Genomic DNA, 13862 nt, shown 5'->3' with positions numbered 1-13862 from the left:
TCTGCGGTCCCCCCAAAGCGCGAGACCGGCGACCGAAGATTGAACCGGGGCACTCTGAGGGCTACACCGCGCACGCGCCATCCTCTCCCTCTCATCATAATCAAGGTCTTCCACACTTTCCCGCCTTTCCTTCGCTTTAAATTCTACTCTTCCCTCCCCGCCTTCTGAAGCTTAGGCCACCAACCCCTCTTCGGCGCACGCGCTCCGGAAGCCCCTTTACCCCTACCTTCCGCCCTCTTCACTACCCACATTCCGAGCCACGCGTGCGCGGCCACGCCCCTCCCCTCTCTCCTTTAGATGCTTCCCACCTCCACGCTGTGCGTCAGGTGCCGTTTGGTTGTCTCTTTCTTCCCCGCCGTTTGGGGCACTGCGCAGGCGCAGTAGGGGAATAACACCCCCCGCCTCTCATCACATTCGCCCCCCCCGGCTTTACGGATATCTTGAGGAGACTGTAGGGGGGCTCGTTGTCGTCATCGCCATGGGAGTGAGTAAGGCCTAGATTCCTCCCGGGGTGGGGGGGAGCGGGAAGGGAAGGGGGGGTCAAGATTTTTTTGGGGGGGGTGAAATGGGGGGGCGCTATTCTGTGGGTGGAAAGTTTTGTGTTGGGTAGGGAGAAAAAAATAAAGGGGAAATCCGGAGGAGGGGGGGTCAGTGTGGGGGTACCAAAGGAGTAATAACGGGGGGAGAGCTGGGGGCGTTAATGGGAAGTTTGCTGCTGGAAGAAGTGGGGCAAAGGCTTAGGGATTGGTATTTCAGATATTAAAGTAGTTCATGGAAAAATGAATGGGGCGGGGGTTCCTGACCCCCCCCTACAGGCAGGTTGGTAGTGGTAGGATTAGGAGACTTGGGGAGGGGGGCGCCAAGTTTAGAGGAAGGAAAGTTAATGGGGGACACCTGTAGGGGTGTAATAAGGCAACTAAGCAGGGAGAAGTTAGGTTTAAGGGGGGGCGAGGATTAAAATAGACAGTGGAAAGTGGGATAAATTGACGGTATTGGTGGTATTAAAGTAATTTGGGAGGGGCAGGAATTAGGGGGGCGCTTTGAGTTAATGACAGCCTAACACAGGCTGGGGGGTAAATCAGGGAGGGAAAGACTGGCTTGGAGAGGTGAAAGCAAGTTGGAAAAACATGTACTATGCAGGGGAATATTTGGAGGAGTGGGGTAGTGGGGAGAAAGGAAAGTTTGATGTGGGCAGGAAAATGAAAAAGTAAGAGGGAAATCCAGGGTGCAGCAGAGAGGAGGAGGAGACAGGGGGTGTTAAGATAATGATGATGGGATGTGAAGGCGTGGGGTCAGGTTGTTGGGTTTTGAAATGGGAAGATATAAGGGGAGATAAAAAGTTTTGTATTGGAAGGAGGTGTGAATGGGGTTGTGGCTGTGGTGGATGGGTGTGTTTTAGGCCACTTTCTCAACCTGGTGCCTTCCAACTGTTTTGGATTACAACACCCATCAAACATGCTGGCTTGACTGATAGCACTTGAGAGTCCAAAACAGAGGGGGAAGACTGGTTTGAAGTAGGGTTTAGGATGGGGGGCAGAGATATGTGGCCTTGGTGGGTTCAATTTACAGGGTAGAAGTAATGGATAATCGCAGAACTGAAAAGGTTAAATATTTGGAAGGTTAGGATCAATTGTCATGGGCAGAAATATTTGGGATGGAAGAACAATAGTGGGGGTTGTCAGGCAGTTCAGCCCTATGACAATGCCCACATTCTTTTAAATCACATTTACTTTTTATTTGAAGAGGTTTTTATGTTTAAAGCAGAACAAATAATTAAAGACCTGTGTTTTGTTAACATACATCATTCTCCATGGAGATCTGAAGAGAGCACCCATGCTAATAAAAAGGGTTTCCTTTTTAACCCAGTTCAGTCCTCACACCTTTGCGTACTTCTAAAATCTAGATGGCATTGGAGGTGCTTCAAGTTAGCAAATTGAAGCAGCTTTGACATTTGTTTGCCTTGCTGATAGGAAGGGTTTTTCTTTCCCTTTCTATAACTGGATGGTCCTAGGTGTCTGGAACTTCATGTTAAGCCATGAAGCATCAGTATGATTTTTAGAAATCTAAATCAGTTTTTTAGATGCCAAGTGTTGGCAGGTGTACTTTGTCATTGTGGGAGAAGCTGCAGTTATTGGAATTCTGCTAGCCTGCTCAGCCCTTAAAGGTACAAGCACCTTCTCTCAAAACGTGTCATAGGTCAAGCTTGTCAGTCACCACTTGCCTGTTTCCCAGGGGTGCGCAAGAACTGCCTTCAGACAGCTTGACACAAACACTTCCATAAACTGGAAGAAGCCTATTTACCTTTCTTGCTGTAGATGTGCCACAAATAACATTTAACAATATGTCATTCACATACTTAGACTGCAAAGCAGAAGCAGGCAAAGAAGGGTTCATAAAATTATCTCTTCCAAGCAAGCTAAAGAACCCCATCTTCCAACATAACAGAGTAACACCTGCAAGGAAAAAATACATATTTATTGCAGGTGCATGCCAGTTCAGGCCAGGAGATACACACCATCTATCCTTTTTTATTGTTTTGGAAGTTGCTTCAGGTCTTGCTTGTGCCAGGAAGATGCAGACGCAGCATTCTGCTCCCATCTGCTGGCAGTCTTCCTGCCCCACATTCTCCCTGCTCCGACTGAACTAGCTTCCCAGCCAATTTCACGTAGGGGGTGGGGGGAGAAGGATGTCCTTGCTTGAACTTTAGCAAGGGTGGAAGGGTTGCATTGAGGTCAGGCACGTGTTTTTTGGCTCAGAACCTCTGGTATTCACTGACTCACCAGCCTGGCAAAACTTAACAACACTTCGTGAGTGTTTCTTTTTTTCCCTTTTTACATAAAATGGTGATTGTATCCAGTGTTAGTCCTATTTAGAGTAGACCTATTAAAATTAATGAATATAAGGTAAGTCATGTTTGTTAACTTCAGTGGATCTATTCTGAGCTGGACTAGCACTGGACACAACTTGGTATTTCCAAGTCAGATATGAACTGGCTCTTGGGACTGTAGGTGGAAAAACGAATGTAGGATAGAAAGCTGTTTCTCTAGGAAGCCTGGGTCCTGTCTCTTTAGCACAAAAGTAGGCTGCATGCCCTCCAGGTTTTGCTTAGCTACAACTCCCATCATCTCTGACCACTGGCTATCCTAGTTGGGGCTGATGGAAGTTCTATTTCAAAACCTCTAGAAGGTACCCCACTGGCTACACTTCTTCTAGGATTTGATATTCCCTGTTGCTCTCAAAGCCTGCATCATAACCTCCTTACACTCACCCACACCCTGGACAGGAAAAATCGTGATATGAGAGGAGAAATGTAACAAATGAAAAAACCCTCTGTCACCCATGAGCTGCAAGTTCTTAGCATTTCCCTGTGTTCCCTAGCACTGCTCTTGCCAAAAGGCTGTTTTTGTTTGTGTGTGTGTGTGTGTGTGTGTGTGTATTCAAACCTGCAAGCTTTAATTGGCTGAAGTGGTCAATTAATCCACAAGGTTTAGTTGAAGCAGTGAGGGGCAATATTAATCAGTGGAGCTGCAAATTTGAGAGTAAGCTCCCCGTTTTTATGTTGCTTTATTGCTCTACTAGAAATAGCTTTCCCTGTTTGGCAGCATCATTTGGTTTGGCATAATCCTTAGGTTGCCAGTGTTTCATAGAACATAGGAGCTGAGGTAGCTGCCTTAAACTGAGCCAGGCCATTCTGCCTGTCTCACTTAGTATTGTCTGCACCAGGAGTTCTCAAACTGGTCCACGAGCTTCATTTAGGTGGTCTGTGGAGTGTCTGTGGATTTGTAGTCAATGACCGAAACCACATGTGCATTGTGTTACATATTCACATTGCTTTGTAATAGTATTTCAATAGCTTTTTATATCTTGCATTGTTTTACAATTCGGATTCTGTGGAATACAATAAAACAATATATAAGAAATAAAAGAAGCAGTTAAAAATACACTGTGCTAGATGCTGTATGATTTTTTATTGTATTTTTATTGCCACCAATAAAGTTGGGAACCACTGCTCTACACTGACTGACAGTGTGGCTCTAGGATTACAGGCAGGAGTCTCTCCCAGCCCTGGAGAGCAGATGCTGGGAGATACCTGGAGATGCTGTGGAGTGAACTTTCGTAGTCCATGTAGGGGAAGCCACGCTTAAGGCTATATACTGAGTACAACTCGGCTGCATTTACATGTTGTGCCTTGTTCTAACATCTCAGCCCTTCTTCTTTCAGAGGAAATCAAGTAAAGGCAAGGAGAAGAAACAGAAACGACTGGAGGAGCGAGCAGCAAGGGATGCCATCTGTGCCAAGGTGGAAGCTGCAAATAAAGTGAGCTTTGTTTTCTCTTTCCCCTCGACATGGAGACTGAGCCTGATATAGTGGCAGTAGAGCAGCAGTGCCCTCCAGATAGTTTGGACTGCAGCTACCATCTTGCTTGACCATTGGTAATGCTGGCCAGGGCTGATGGGAGTTGTCCAAAACATTAGGAGTCCACCAGTTGGGGAAGTCTGGATTCAAAGGTTAGATTCGGGTTAAAGAGACCCAGGTTCAAATTTCCACTTGGTTGTGGAAGTTCCCTCAGTGGCCTGGACCCAGTTTGCTTGTTTCTGTGCAGCGCCAGCCAGTTAACACTGTCTGTCACTGCTGCCAAGATGTTGCTGCTGAATGTCAGAGACCACTCATAACTTATCCGCTGTTTGCTGTTCCAAAATTTCTTGGACAGTATATGCAAATAAACAGAAAGAAGTGGTTTAAAACCCCCCAACTCTAAACACTTTCTCTCCTCCCCACTTGGAATTTATGGTGGGCTAAAAGCGAGAGAGATGAGGGACGCAGGTGGCGCTGTGGGTTAAAGCCTCAGCGCCTAGGGCTTGCCGATCGAAAGGTCGGCGGTTCGAATCCCTGCGGCGGGGTGCACTCCCGCTGCTCGGTCCCAGCGCCTGCCAACCTAGCAGTTCGAAAGCACCTCCGGGTGCAAGTAGATAAATAGGGACCGCTTACCAGCGGGAAGGTAAACGGCGTTTCCGTGTGCGGCTCTGGCTCGCCAGAGCAGCGATGTCACGCTGGCCACGTGACCCGGAAGTGTCTCCGGACAGTGCTGGCCCCTGGCCTCTTAAGTGAGATGGGCGCACAACCCCAGAGTCTGTCAAGACTGGCCCGTACGGGCAGGGGTACCTTTACCTTTACCTTTACCTAAAAGCGAGAGAGAGAGCACTTTTCCCAAAGTGAACACTTTAAATGTTAAAAGCCCCTGAAAAAGTATCTCTTTGCTTGACTGCACTGCAGACATCTATCTCTTCCTATCTTTAGTATACTCTCTTTTTTTCCATAGTTGGGAGACCCCTTAGAAGCCTTCCCAGTGTTCAAGAAATATGACAGAAATGGGTGAGTAGAAGTTCTCTGCTCGTTGAGGCTAGAGGGATTTGAACCCAGGTCTTCTTGGTCAAAGCCTTAGCACAGGCTTTGAGACTGTGTGTGTGTGTGTGTGTGTGTGTGTGTGTAAAGCCATGAAACGCTGCTGCTCCGTCTGGTATTGCATGCTTCTTGCTCCTGGGACTCAGCTACAAAGTGGACTTCTATTTATATATATTGAAACCTAATGGCTTCCGTTTCCTTTCTCTCTTTGCAGGTTAAATGTCTCCATTGACTGCAAACGAGTTTCCAGCTTGGACCCGACCACACTCGACTGGGCTTTTGAACTAACCAAAACAAACATGCAGACCTTGTAAGGCCCAAGGGGGACACTCGGGGGTAGTGGGTGGCGGTGGAGAGCAATTGCCAGCTGTAGTGGGGATGTGCAAGAGCAGGGGGAATGACTCCCTTTCTTTCCTGTCCCCCAAAAGTCATATCTCCGCTAAAAAAAAGAAAAGCATTGTGCTCCAGATATTAGAGAGCTACTGCAAGTCAGAATAGGCAATCCTGGGGTAGATGGATCAGTATTCTGTGTTTCAGAGATTCCCAACAGAGGCTGCTGTTTTGTTAGTAAGGATGAACAGTTTTTCACAACTTTTTCTCTGTAAGGGATTCGAGGAAGGAAGAAAGTAGAACGGATTGCAGAACCTATCAGGCAATTGCGTTGCTAGCTGTCACAAAGACCTTGCAATTGTCTTGCAAACCAGCTTCTTGCCCCCTCTGATGGCTAATAGAGTTGGGTCCGCTTTGCAGAGTTTGTTAGGTAGCCATCCAGAGGTGCTGCTCAAAGCCCAGGTGGAGAAGGGGAACGGGTCCCGAACATGCTCCGGTACCCAAGAGATTCCCTCCCTCTCCTAGGCAGCAATGCAGGCTGCTTCTTATGGTGAGTACTATCTCCAGGTAGCTGAGCTCTCCCCTAAGGAGAGGGTGTGAAGCGATTGGTTTTTATGCTCTCTTCCTCTCTGCAGGTATGAGCAGAGCGAGTGGGGCTGGAAAGACCGGGAGAAACGAGATGAGATGTCAGATGACCGAGCTTGGTACCTAATCGCTCTGGATGACGGCTCCCTTCCCGTGGCTTTCTCACACTTCCGCTTTGATGTGGAGTGCGGGGATGAGGTCCTCTATTGGTACGTCTCCTGCTAGGCACGTTCATATTTATTTTCAGAATCTGCCCTCAGATTCTGCACTTGGGGAGGGCCAGGTGGATCATAGCAGAGTGGAAGGATGCACATAAGTCAAACCTGCTACAACATTTTGCAGGGTACAGGAAGGAGGATGTGGGAAGTGGAAGCTTATTGATATCCTGTATCAGCCCAGCTATATAATTGGGGACAGAAAGCTTCCTTTATTGTGTAAATCACTGCTGTTTCGATAACTAACACACAAAATGTAAGAATGGATTTAGACACTAGGAGGGAATATATTGTTTAGTTATTACTGCTTCCTTGCTCCCATTAGTGAGATCAGCACAGTACCATCCTTTGCAGCTTAAACTTGGAAGCTAAGACAAGATTGATTTAACTTCTTGAAACAATAATCCAGAATGCTTTAAGGCGGGCTGTATTTTCCCTGGAATTACCTACCCTTTTGCCCCCTCTTAAAATCACAATCACACACACATTGTTTTGTGAAGAAATGAATGTAGTAATTAGTTACATAATCTAGGTTTTGAATCATCAGTGACAGTAGCAAGATCATCAGCAAAACTACCATCTGAGTTACAAAAGCACAAAATGTAAGTTCAAAAATGGCGCCCCAAGGAGGAAGGAAGTACATAGTGTTACAGCTTCCTGTCAAAGGCAGACAAAGGAAGAAATCTCACAGTTTTTTCTTTTTCTTTTTTTAAATGATATTTATTAAAAGTTTAAAAGTTACAGAAAAAAGAAGCGAAGAAAACAACAAAAAAATTTAACAAAACATACATTACAATACATAAAAGGGGAAAAAAAGAAAGAAAAAAAACCAATACAACGATAACAATAAAAAACAGAAAAAAACACACAACCAATATTCCATATCTTAATCTTCCGATTACTTGTTTCATCGACCTCCTCACACCTCCCTTTTTGTATTCTAGTTTAATTATTTGTTTCAGCAAATTCTTTCCATCTTTCTCAACTTTTATTGGGTAATTTATCTTAACAGTCTAACCCAGTGGTGCCCAAACTTTTTTCAAGGAGGGCCAGATTTGATGAAGTGAAGGGCCGTGAGGGCCAACCAAAGTTGTTGCACTTTTTTTAGGATTGCAATTGTTGAGCTTTTTTTTTTTAGGGTTGTTGAGTTTTTTTTTTGAGGATTTTACCCCATAAACTGCCGAAGGGGCCGGATTACGCCCCCGAAACGGACTTTGGACATGTCTGTGGTAGAGCCTTTGGCCAACAAGGGAATCAAAGGTGTGCTAAAGGTGGGAAAGGAGATTATAGAGGAGCTGAACGGATTATTTGCATCTGTCTTCAGAGCAAAAGACTCGCGAGTAACATAAAAGTAATAAGGTGAAACAGGAGAGATGCGAGCTGGGAAGGGTGACAGAAGGGCCTGGCCAGGCGGCGACTCACCTCGCAGGCGGTGCGCCATCCCTTTGGCCCAGGCGAGGCGGCGAGGCGGTGGCGGCGGCTGCTCGGCGACCTCGCCCGTCTCCTCGTGAGGGAAACGTGGCGTCAGCGTCGGGGCGCCTCCGGCGGAGCAAGGCCACTGGCCTTCGCCTTCGTCTTCCTCCTTTTCGCCGCGCCGCCTGCGCCTCCGCTGCCTCCCGCTCTCGGCGGGCCCTGTCGGGCTCTGAGGGCGAAGGCGCCCCTCCTCGGCCCCACTCCACCACGCCCATCTGCAGCACGGGCCCCGCCGCCGCGCTCCCGCCTGCCGCCCTGGCCGCTTCGCCCACCTCCTCCTCGGGCTCAAAGCCCGAGTTATCCCGGCTCCAGGCCTGCCTCGAGCAAGACGAGAGCGGCGGTGACGGCAAGCAAGACGAAGGAGGAGGAGGAGGAGAAGTGACGACGACTCCGCTGCTGCCCAGTGGGTCCCGCAGCCGCCCCAGCCCCAGATGCTCCAGGCCGCCGGGAGGGCAAAGTCCCGCCATGGCCCCCCGACCCTGGACGAAGGCCGCCGCCACCTCAGAAATTTTCTCTCAGGCCGGCCGAGTAACAGCACGGGAAGGAAGCGCCTTCACTTTCTCCACCGCCCGCCTTCCAGCCCCCCATCCCCGCCCACAGCGCGCCGCCTCGCAGGGGGAAGCGGGCAGGCCGGGCTAGCGGCTACACGGGCCACATGACGAGGTCTGGCGGGCCGGATTTGGCCCGCGGGCCTTGTGTTTGACACCCGTGGTCTAACCTATTAATTAACTCAAGAAATACTTTCCATCTTTCACTATATTCTGTCATTCAGTTTGCCTTAATTTATTTTAACCTTATCTTACCATAAAATACCTTAAAGCTTAAAACTTAATACTTATTTATACATAACTCCTTATCTCATTTCTACTAAAGCCAAATAGTTTCATTCCAACATTTTTCCTAATATTAATTTTACACTAATTCCCAAATAAATCTTTAAAAAACTTTCTTCCAATCTTCATCCAGCGTCTCTTTTTCCGGGTCTCGGGTTATGTCAGTCCTTACTGTCCATTCCTTCTAGTCCATCAACCTGGTAATCTTATGTCCGAGGCTCTTAAGTCTCTTCCATGTCCCTTCTGCAGATCTTCTTCTTGTTTATACCTGCACTTGACCTTATCTTTTGTTGATCTTTTCCTTAATTTCTTTCCTTTCTCATTGAGGAGTAGGTCTCGGGGAAACTCCAACCCAAAAACAACCCCATCTCCTCTCAGCAAATCAGCCCATTCCCCACAGTCCCATTCCCCACATTCAGCAATGTAATCCAAAAAGTATTTAAAAGTATGTTTCAAAGTCCCTCCAGAATTAAGGGCCCCCACAACTCTAGACCCCCCCCCGGCCCGCTCCAGATTCAATCTTCAAGAACAGTGGCTTATGCTCCTGCAGGGCCTCGGGTCTCTCCATTTGTGTTGCTTGAGGTTGAGCAACAACCTCCTCCATTATCTTCTGCGTTTGCGCTTGCCCTATCAAAACAGGTTCCTGGGTTGGTTCCTGAATAGTTTCTGTAAGAGTATTCGCTGTTTGTCCAAAATTTTTGATTGCAACAATCAGCAAATCCATCTTCTCATGCAACTGCTCCAGCAAGGCACTTGTCTTGCAAAGAGCAAGCACTAAAGCTTCTTCTAAACACATTTTTGTTCAAGGTCAGAGTCTGGTCCCACGATCCTAATCTTCACAGCTGTGAAATCCCCAGATCAACTCCAGCAACAATTTAACAGGCTCCCTCTAGAGGAGACAATTTCTATTTGCATCCATCTTTTAAAAGCAAGTCCAACAAAACAAAAAAAAGTTACTTTCATTTTTCAAATTTTTTGTTTCTTTTAAATGCAAAAGGCAACATTGGAATTAATTTGTTTCTCTTCTTTAACTATCTGTCAAAAGACGTTCCATTCACAGTCAATGAACTTCCCCAGAAATTTCTGTCTCTGACACCCCGTTCCCAGGTTTGAGACAGTGGAAATTTATCTTTCTTTACTCTCTCTCCTGCAGGCTTGAACAGTCAAAATTCCCCCCTCTTTTCTCCTGCTTCCAAGAGGGGTTTTGGTGGTTAAAAATGAAGGAAATTTAGACCTTTATATACGACTTTCCAGACTTTAGCTTGCACAATTTTTTCTTCAGTCTATTTACAAAAGCGGAAGGTGGACTTCCTGTTTAGAACCTTCCCGCTTTGATGCCAAATTAAGATGTTTCTTGGTTCAATTTTCCGTTCTACTCACGGGTACTTGTTTAGAGTCCAATTGTCCACAGGAAAAAGTCAGCGCTCTCCGGCAACGGCTGTGCGGCTTCACTCCGTAAAAATAGCGGTCGATTCAAAACACCGCGCCGCTCACCCCACATCGCTTCGGATCCCCGAAAGAGGGATTTCCTTGCGTGTAGGGGGGGCGCTCCTGGTGTCAGCCGAATCCCACGTTCCCAGGCTTCCTCCGCCTGGGATTTTTAGAGGGTCTCCGCCTTCGCCGCCGCGGCAAGACCCGATTTTCGCGGAGTGGGTTCCTCTGGATCAGAGGAATTCCGCCATTGCCGATGGCGCTAACCCAGAAGTCCTGAAATCTCAGAGTTTTCTGTAGCAAATTTTACAGGAAAGCCCTGTGAGCCTCAGCTCCTTCACGTTCCCATCTGGCAAAGCACAAATTGTTGGGTTGACTGCAGTAATGTCCCACACAAAAAAAGTTAAAGTGTGGAGTGCTCTTGTTCAGTGTGCAGGCCAGCCATGCCCTTTTTCAGGTTGTTCCTTTCCATTCTGCACCCATCCATCCAGCATTCCTATGTTCCTTGGCTACTTGATCCTCATTCAGCTGTTTGGGGATTTATTCATTTTAGTCTCTTAAACTTGTCCCTAAAGACTCCTAAAAAAACATTGGGTTTCCCTGAGGATGCTAATAACTCCAAGCTTGATATATACCATCCTTCTCCATGCTGCTTCCCTTTAGATGTTGTTGGACTACAGCTCCTATCACCCTACATCACTTGTCACACTGGTTGGGCCTAGTGAGAGTTGTATTAAAAAATGCCTGGCGGTCATCTGGTTGTGGATGACCATATGATGCATTCAGTCCCCAGCATCTTCCAGCTTCAAGGTCAGGTAGCAGGTGACGGGAGACACCTTTCTCTGCCTTGGACAGCTTCTGGTGTAGCCTTGCCTGGTATAAGACAGCTTCCTATGTTCTGAACAGAAGCACATAAAGAACAGTCCTGCTGAATCAAGTCAGTGGTCCGTCTAGTCCAGCTTCCTGCTCTCACAGTGGCCAACTATTTCCATGGGAAGCCCACAAGCAAGACTCAAGTGCAAGAGCACCTTTCTGCCCTGTGGTTTCCCGAAACTGGTATTCAGAAAGACATTGCCTCCAACTATGAAGCATGGCCTTCAAAGCCTTATCTTCCATGAAAATCCGCACAGATTTGTTGTTTGATTTATGTGTGTAAACTGCTGTGTTTATTCCAGGTGCAAAATCTGAAGGGCTGTGTTCTTGCAGCTGCCAAAGTGGTGGAAGAGAAGGGGTGAATGCAACATTACAAATCAGTTGTGGCTTAAATAATCATTGTTTAGTGCTTATATAGTTCTATTTTCCTTTTCCTCTGAGAGTTTGAAAGCCATTTGCATCCATTATGTCATCTGAAGCTGTGGGGAAAGACTGAATGGGGGTGGGGGTGGAATTTTGCAGCTCAGGGCAGCGATGTTTGTGGAAGGATTTCAAGGCCTGGATGTTCTTTAATAGCATGTTGAAGCTCACCCTTTCCTCAACTCCTCAGCTACGAAGTACAGCTGGAAAGCAAAGTGAGAAGGAAAGGTCTTGGCAAATTTCTCATACAGATCCTACAGCTCGTGGCGAACAGGTAAGTGCACTATTTTTTCCTCTTCCTCTGAATTACAATTCTCTCTAGCTGTCTGAAGCTGCAGTCCTAAACATGCCCACTTGGAGTCACTAATCTCTCCCCATTAAAAAAAGCCCTAACAAACCCTGAATATCTTGATACCAAGGATTGACATAGAATGGCCTGGGTTGCATGGCCACCCTAACTATGGATTACCAGGTTCATGCAAGCATGCAGGTTTCCAGACATAAGCTTGCTGCTGCTTTGCTTGTCCCTGCTCTTTTTTTACTGCCACTCCAAGGTTTGGCTTAGTGTGTTATCTGAACTGGGACTCAAGCTTAGTGAGAGGAGAGAGCTTAACCTTGAGCTGTTGCCAGGGTTTGTGCTCAAAACAACTGGGGAGAAGAAAAGCAGCTGTGAGCACTGCTCTGGGAGCCTGCACTGTTCCTGGTAAGTCATGGTTTGAACTTGCTGTGCTGTTGTATGAACCAGGCCAGTGTGAATTCAGATGGTTCTGTTTTTAACTTCTTAACCATATCCAACTAAATTCTACCCAGCTGAAATTCATGATCCTAAATTACTCCTGTCTATTAACTTCAGTGGATCTACTCTGTGTAGAACTAGCATTGTATACAACCCTCTGCAGGTTTTGTGTATCAAGTTAGGCATTTTTATTTTGCTTGCATTAAAATAAAATAAAAAGCACACTGCAAAGAATTTAGCGTGGACCAGAACTGGAGCCTTCTGAAGACCTTGGGTGAAGAGAGAAATTTCTGAGCAGCACCCTTCCCTAAATCTTCAACAATCCCTTCTGACACCTTTTTGAGCTTCCTTTGGTAGTTGTAAAGACTAGTGTTGGGATAGGGAAACCTGTGGCCCTCCAAATGTTGCTGGACTCCAGCTCCCATCAGCCCCATCAGAGATTATGGGAGTTGGAGTTCAAAAACATCTGCAGGACCACAGATTTCCCATCCCTAGGCTCCAATCTTGCTTTAATATAATCATCGGCATCATCTGATTTGCACATAACAGGTGTGTGAGCACGCAAGATAATTGCTCCCAGATGAACATGCAGCTATAAACTGCTGTCGTGCTAGCTAGCTTGCTGTGCTCTTTGAAAATGTCTGGATTTTAAAACCTAGGGTTGTATCCAGTGAAGTCCTACTGTGAGTAGGCACACTGAAATGAGTAAACCAAAGTTGATCAAGTCCATTCTTTTGAATGAGCCCTACTCAGAGTAGACCATCATTGGGTACAGTCATTAGATTATGCTCTCTGTTTTAAGTAGTACTGTGTTAGCTCTGCTAAAACTTGGCAGTTGTGTGGAGGATCCAATTCTATACCAAATACACTTTCAAACTTTGGGTTAAGATAAGATGGCCATCCCCAAATAAACAGACACGTGTGTGTATTTATTTGCTAATTTCAATTTTTACATGGGATTGGAACTAATTTAAATTAGACTACTGTGAAAGTGCAAGGAGCTTTGTTTGGCTTTTGCTTTCTTTCTTGTGACCTCATACCAAGCTGACCTTGTCTTCTCCCTGGCTCTTAGTACACAGATGAAGAAAGTCATGTTAACAGTATTTAAACACAATCATGGGGCCTACCAGTTCTTCAGAGAAGCGTTACAGTAAGACTTCATTTACTTCTTTTTTGCTCACCTGAAGTAGAGACCAGAAGAAGATTGGTTTGGGGAGATGCCCCTCTCCTACCCTTGTGATAGTTGGCTATTTGACTCTCTTTGGCCAGGGATAGGGAGCATGTGGTCCTTCAGATGTTCCTGGACTCATCATCCCTGATCTCTGGCCATGCTGGCTGGGGTTGATGGGAGTTGGAGTCCAACAAAATGTAGAGGGCCAGTGGTTCCCTGTCCCTCTCTGAGCAAAGGGCACAGAGCCCTTTTCAGAACAATATTCCTTGATGGCTAACCTTCTGGGAGACCACATGCCAGAGGTGGGTGGGGCCACAGCAAAGTGGGTGCGCCCATATATATCCTATACATCCACACACCTAGTCCTTCCCTTCCCAGCTATAATCTCCAGG

General features: G+C 46.7%; 1 protein-coding gene across 1 annotated transcript in view; it reads left to right on the top strand.

Moving 5' to 3' along the window:
• Positions 1-331: 331 nt before the first annotated feature.
• The window catches only part of NAA40 (N-alpha-acetyltransferase 40, NatD catalytic subunit), an 18350-nt gene continuing 4819 nt past the window's right edge, over positions 332-13862 (top strand). Inside the window, exons 1-7 of the mRNA XM_079958470.1 lie at positions 332-484; positions 4222-4317; positions 5321-5373; positions 5618-5713; positions 6369-6527; positions 11754-11837; positions 13372-13449. Of these exons, the coding sequence (XP_079814596.1) occupies positions 479-484; positions 4222-4317; positions 5321-5373; positions 5618-5713; positions 6369-6527; positions 11754-11837; positions 13372-13449 (572 nt within the window). The 5' untranslated portion in view covers positions 332-478. The remainder of the gene's footprint in view (positions 485-4221; positions 4318-5320; positions 5374-5617; positions 5714-6368; positions 6528-11753; positions 11838-13371; positions 13450-13862) is intronic.

The sequence above is a fragment of the Podarcis cretensis genome, assembly GCF_951804945.1.
Source record: "Podarcis cretensis genome assembly, chromosome: 16".
NCBI lineage: Eukaryota > Metazoa > Chordata > Lepidosauria > Squamata > Lacertidae > Podarcis > Podarcis cretensis.
Note: the sequence above shows the minus strand (reverse complement) of the source record. Positions and strands in the feature narration are given on the sequence as shown.